This window comes from Henckelia pumila, chromosome 2, assembly GCF_033568475.1.
Source record: "Henckelia pumila isolate YLH828 chromosome 2, ASM3356847v2, whole genome shotgun sequence".
Lineage (NCBI taxonomy): Eukaryota > Viridiplantae > Streptophyta > Magnoliopsida > Lamiales > Gesneriaceae > Henckelia > Henckelia pumila.
In genome coordinates, this window is record NC_133121.1 from 100,271,593 (window position 1) to 100,276,849 (window position 5,257).

At 34.6% G+C, this 5,257-nt stretch overlaps 1 protein-coding gene across 1 annotated transcript; it reads left to right on the plus strand.

The window, feature by feature from the left end:
- Positions 1-1,293: 1,293 nt before the first annotated feature.
- LOC140884454 (uncharacterized) lies at positions 1,294-4,441 on the plus strand. Its single transcript, XM_073291226.1, has 5 exons — positions 1,294-1,718; positions 1,805-1,855; positions 3,161-3,294; positions 3,822-3,922; positions 4,009-4,441. Exons 1-5 carry the CDS (start codon positions 1,362-1,364, stop codon positions 4,182-4,184), a joined length of 819 nt encoding a protein of 272 aa, XP_073147327.1. The 5' UTR covers positions 1,294-1,361; the 3' UTR covers positions 4,185-4,441.
- Positions 4,442-5,257: the final 816 nt, after the last annotated feature.

Below are 5,257 nucleotides of genomic sequence, written 5' to 3' on the forward strand. Positions count from 1 at the left end.
TTTTTTTAGAGATGATTTCTTTGCTCGGCAAGATTTGGAAAATGCATAAAATATCATCCACGTGCCAGCACGACCATTGTTTGGTATCTGTCCACCGAGGATAATATATACAAACAAGGGTACACACTACACATAATTGATGCGCGAAAACATTTCATAAATTAAAACATTGGGATAATAAATAATAAAAGGCAAAAACTCCTATAAAACGGTCTTATTGGTCATTTTTGTAAGACGGGTCTCTTCTTTGGGTAACCCGTGAAAAAGTATTATTTTTTATGCTAAAAGTATTACTTTTTATTGCAAATATGAGTAGGATTGACCCGTCTCATTTGTGAGACCGTCTCACAGGAAACCTACTCTAAATAAAACACAAAAATTCATGTGACATTTCTCATGGTTTTCGATTTGACTCGACCATAAAAGTATTATTCTTTATGTCAAAGACGTTAATTTTTACTATAAAAATAGATTGAGTCGATCTATTTTATGAATATTGATCTAACAATCTCACAAACAAACTTACTCACATAAAAGAGTATGTCTATGAGTCAACCTGGTCTATACCTGAATTAAAAAAGTTGTTCTTTTAACTTAAAAAATAATATTTTTTCATGTAACGAGTTAAGCAAGAGATATATCTCAAAATTGAGTTTTGAAACGAGGTCATATAAGTTTTTGTGGTTGGAAAATACAATGTATCTTGGCTGATTTTATGATGACATTTTTTTTTAAAAAAAATGGAAGAATGTATCGAATTAATGACATGTAATAAAACCAAATATCAATTTTTTTTATAGGGTCGGAACTTCGATTCTTCTTATCAATATTGTATCGAACGAGTCTCTCGTATAGAGTTTGTTCATTGCACTTTATCTAGTTAGTATTGTTTGCAGGCTACTTCGTTAGCTCAGTGTTTATCCAGTGCGCATCAAATGATAGCGGATTTACGTAATTACTCTAGTTTGCAGACTACCTTGATAGCCCAATGTTTATCCAATACATACCAAATGGTAGCGGTTGCGATTCTCGTGTCAAAAAAAAATTCAAATTTTCTTATGTTCCAATTATATTGTTTCACGTTTGCGAGTATAAGGAACATACAAAGATTTTTTTGTTTAATCCCGAGTATCTCCTAAATTTTTTAATGAAACTCATACAATACACTAGATACCACAAAACACTAAATGTTTTAATGAAACTCATACCACAAAACTTTGTGGTATGTCAAATTTTACCATACTAGATATTGAAGACCAATGTTGTACATCGTGCAACAAAAATAGTTCTCAATCTGCATATAAATAATTATATTTGGTCTGAGTTTTCAAAGCTTTGTTTACTGTAACTCAGTGTCGAAGATGAAAACCCCGGCGGCGCTGCTCACCGCCAGTTCGCCGCCGGCTGTCCGCTTCAACGCTCAAACGATAATTTATTCCAAAAGCTCGCGATGCCTTTTCAGCCTTACGCTCAGGTTCAAACCAGCCGGAGTACGGCGGTTCTGCCTCAGAGTTTCGTGCTCATTGGGGAACACCGATTCCAAGACGGCGTCGCATGAATCTACCGAAGACCTCACAGTATTGCCGGATTCTCAGCCTGGAGATGGTTTGCTGAAGGTTGAAGTGAGAAACCCCGGTTTTTTAGCTAATCTGATTCCGCCACCTAAATTGAGCTTCGGTGACCAAGTTTTCTTTCTCCTCGTCTTCATTGCTTCCACGGTAATTAAGTTACTATTTTCTGTATTGTAATTTAATCAATGATTTCTGCATGGTGTGATGCGAACCTGAAAGCATTTTATTTGCAGAGTTGTGCTGCCTTCGCGAGCCTTGTTGTTGCAGCTGTACCAACTTTATTTGTAAGTGATGCAACAATACCATAACCTTTCTTTTGGAATACGATTTGGATTGCATTTTTTTAGTTAGGGTCGCTTAGGCTTTTTGTGCGAGCTATTTTCTGGAGCTTATGGCACAACATATACGCCTATTACTTGTTACTTTCATCCGTTGAAAATGGCCGCTGATGTTAAGTGGAAACGGCTGTGTTACCTTACCATTGCCTTCGAATTTTAGCATCTATTGAGTATTAAAATATGTTTTCTTTCGGGGCATTTTAAGTTTTAAGGTTGTGTTTGAACGAATGGATCTCAAATCAAAACATTTTAAATCCAAGATTCATCCTTTATATATGTTTGGATATCTTTGGATTTGTTTAATTTCAAATCCTTCCTACTTGTTATACTTATGTTTTAGTCACAATGATGAGTTGGAGTCATTTGAGATCCATGTGAACTCATGTTGTTAAATCCAAATGCAACCTAAATGTCAAAATCTCTGGCTTATGTAATACCTTCTCCGGATGCCAGTACGAAACTCTGGATAAGATGGAAGATAGACACCTCAATTTTGGTTTCTGCTCTCCAACATTCTTGGTGAAAGACTCTTTCACGCAACTAACCCACCTCGTGATTGTGTCCTGCAGCTTTTCTCATTAGAATTTGCGACTCTGTTGCAATAAACAATCATGTCATAAGCCATAATTTAACTGCATTGTGAGGGCAAATGCAACTGTGGAATATCAAAAAGCATAAACCCCCTACGTATAATCAAAGTTATCATAAAACCCCATGTCTTTAAAAATTAGGTATTTGAAATATCTTTAATTTCATAGAGGAGGTTACGTGCTTTTTTGGGTTTTCATGGGGTACCAATGCCATCGAGGTGCTTGAGCATTGAAGGTAATCCATAGATGACATTGTGGCTTTGAGATGCTTAAATCTAATAAGAAAAATAGTGAATCCATCAAACAACTACCATAAGGTCGTGTTTGGATTGAAGTATTTGAAATAAGTGATTTCAAATCCATCATTTATGTTTGGTTAAAAAAATTGAAGTAGGTATTTCAAATTCCTCCTTTTGTCAATTCATTTTCAGTCGTGTTTTGGAAGGATTTGAAATTTTCAAATGATTAAATTTCAAATCCTTCCATCTTGATGCAACCTAAGAGATCCTAAATGAAAATAGCTTATCTTGAATGAACCAATGTGAATTTATCATTTTTATTTTTCCTTTCTTCTTTTATTTTTCGTTTCATAATGGTTGTCCCCACATTAAAGAATCTTAGACATTGGATCAGGGATAAATGTTCGTCTTTACTTTTGTAGGCGATGCGAAGGGCAGCGATATCTCTTTCAAAACTAGCCGATACTGCTCGTGAGGAGCTCCCCAGTACAATGGCTGCGATCAGACTGTCTGGCATGGAAATTAGTGATCTCATTCTAGAATTAAGTGATATGAGGTATATAAGCTTTTTCCTCTACTTTTACATCCAAACCTCTGGTTCTCGTAGACAATCAAGTAGCTATTATAAAGTTTTCTTAAGAACTAATACCAAAAACGAAGAGTTAAAAGCCAGCATGGAAATTAGTAATCTCATTCTAGAATTAAGTGATATGAGGTATATAAGCTTTTTCCTCTACTTTTACATCCAAGCCTCTGGTTCTCGTAGACAATCAAGTAGCTATTATAAAATTTTCTTAAGAACTAATACCAAAAACGGAGAGTTAAAAGCTAGCATAAATTTGGATTTACTACCTGGGATTTTTCAGGGAATTCTATTTGATATTGTGGATTTCAGATCTTTATGTAAAAAAGGCATGCTTATTAGAATGGCAAAATCAATCCTGCAACTGCAAAATTTTTTATTGATCTTGCAACTGGAAAATTTCCTTTTCAGTGTCTGAGTTTATTAACGGTAGCATCATTTTCAAAAAAAAGAAAAGCTTGATATGCCAAGATAATGTATTATGTTCTTTCTTATTCCAGCGAAGAAATAGCAGATGGAGTGAAAAAATCTACTCAAGCTGTTCAAGCAGCAGAAGCCGGAGTTCGAAAAATAGGTTCAATTGCCCACCAACAGACAATGTGTAAGCTATATTCATTTTCAGTTTATATTTTTAGTTTTTTCCTCCAAATGGATCGAATGACTGCTCTCTTTTTTTTTTTGGAAAAGCTATGATCCAGGAGAGGGCTAGCCTGCCAATCATCTCACTGCAACCGGTGGTTTCTGGTGCTGCAAAGAAAACGTCTCGTGCTGTCAGCCAAGCCACAAAAACGATATTGAATATCATCTCAGGAGGAAGCTCAGCCGGCGAAGATGATAATCCCGTGAACAGGATAGAAAGTTGAGATATTTTTGGGGGAAAAAAGAAGAAGAAAAAGGTGAATAAGATATACTGACGCGAAGGAGTCGTGCTGGTACAATGTTCAACGTGCTAGATACAAGCACTGATATGCTCCTACACATGCAATGCGTATTCATGTATATATCTTATATTTGTCATTTTTTAGTTTCCTGAATTGAATAGGAAAGCTGTATTTAAATCTGTTTATGTTGCTGAATTTAGTCAGCCATCTCTAATTTGATATATATATTTTTAATTTCATTTAGTTTGTGCTCTTTTATTGATTCAATATTAAATCTTGTGTTTTAGAGAAATTAATTTTTTTTTGTGATTCTACACAAACAGGTGCAGATAAATACAAGCAAAAGTTTGTATTCCAAATTTATTTATTTTTAAAGAACTAATTAATAGTTATTTCAAAATAATTTTGAGGTATGAATATCATATGATATTTCTATCTATGATGTAATCGTGTACATAAACAAACAAATTGAGAAACTACCTAATTTTGAGGTATGAATATCATATGATATTTCTATCTACAAGGGATTAGGTAGGTTTGTGTGTGAATTTTATTATAATCATTTGTTTGGTAGGATTTTAATTAAAACTACCTAATCTCTTGTAGAAAGGATAAAGTGATATTATAGTGGGTTAAATAAACCCTTCCACCACCCTAGTATAAATTATCCTTGCTTTTATCATACCCATCAATTACCCTGATACCCTTTTTCCTCCACCCTAAACACCATTGAGATTGCATTCCCGCCTACGCAGACCCTTTTCCCTCCAATCTGACGCTTTATTTTATTATCTCGGTTGAGAAATTCCAAAAGACGGAGGAAACTCGCTGTGTGGTAAATCTCTTGAAATCTTTGTTCACGACATTCATTTTATAATTTTGTTGAAGATTGAAAATTGAGGGCTGGTTTGGCCCTCGGTTTTTAATTTTGCTGATATTTGGTTTGCTTTTGGTTGGAATTCGTCAGAGATGATGTATTTTGTATTAGGTATTTGGTATTTCATCATATTGAATGGAATTTTTTGATGGTATTTGGTATTTGGTTTGCTTCTGAT

Coding starts and splice junctions, on each gene's coding strand:
- LOC140884454 (XM_073291226.1), top strand. CDS start 1,362: ATGAAAACCCCGGCGGCGCTGCTCACCGCCAGTTCGCCGCCGGCTGTC. Junction 1,719..1,804: donor TCGTCTTCATTGCTTCCACG/GTAATTAAGTTA, acceptor TTTTATTTGCAG/AGTTGTGCTGCCTTCGCGAG. Junction 1,856..3,160: donor CAGCTGTACCAACTTTATTT/GTAAGTGATGCA, acceptor TTACTTTTGTAG/GCGATGCGAAGGGCAGCGAT.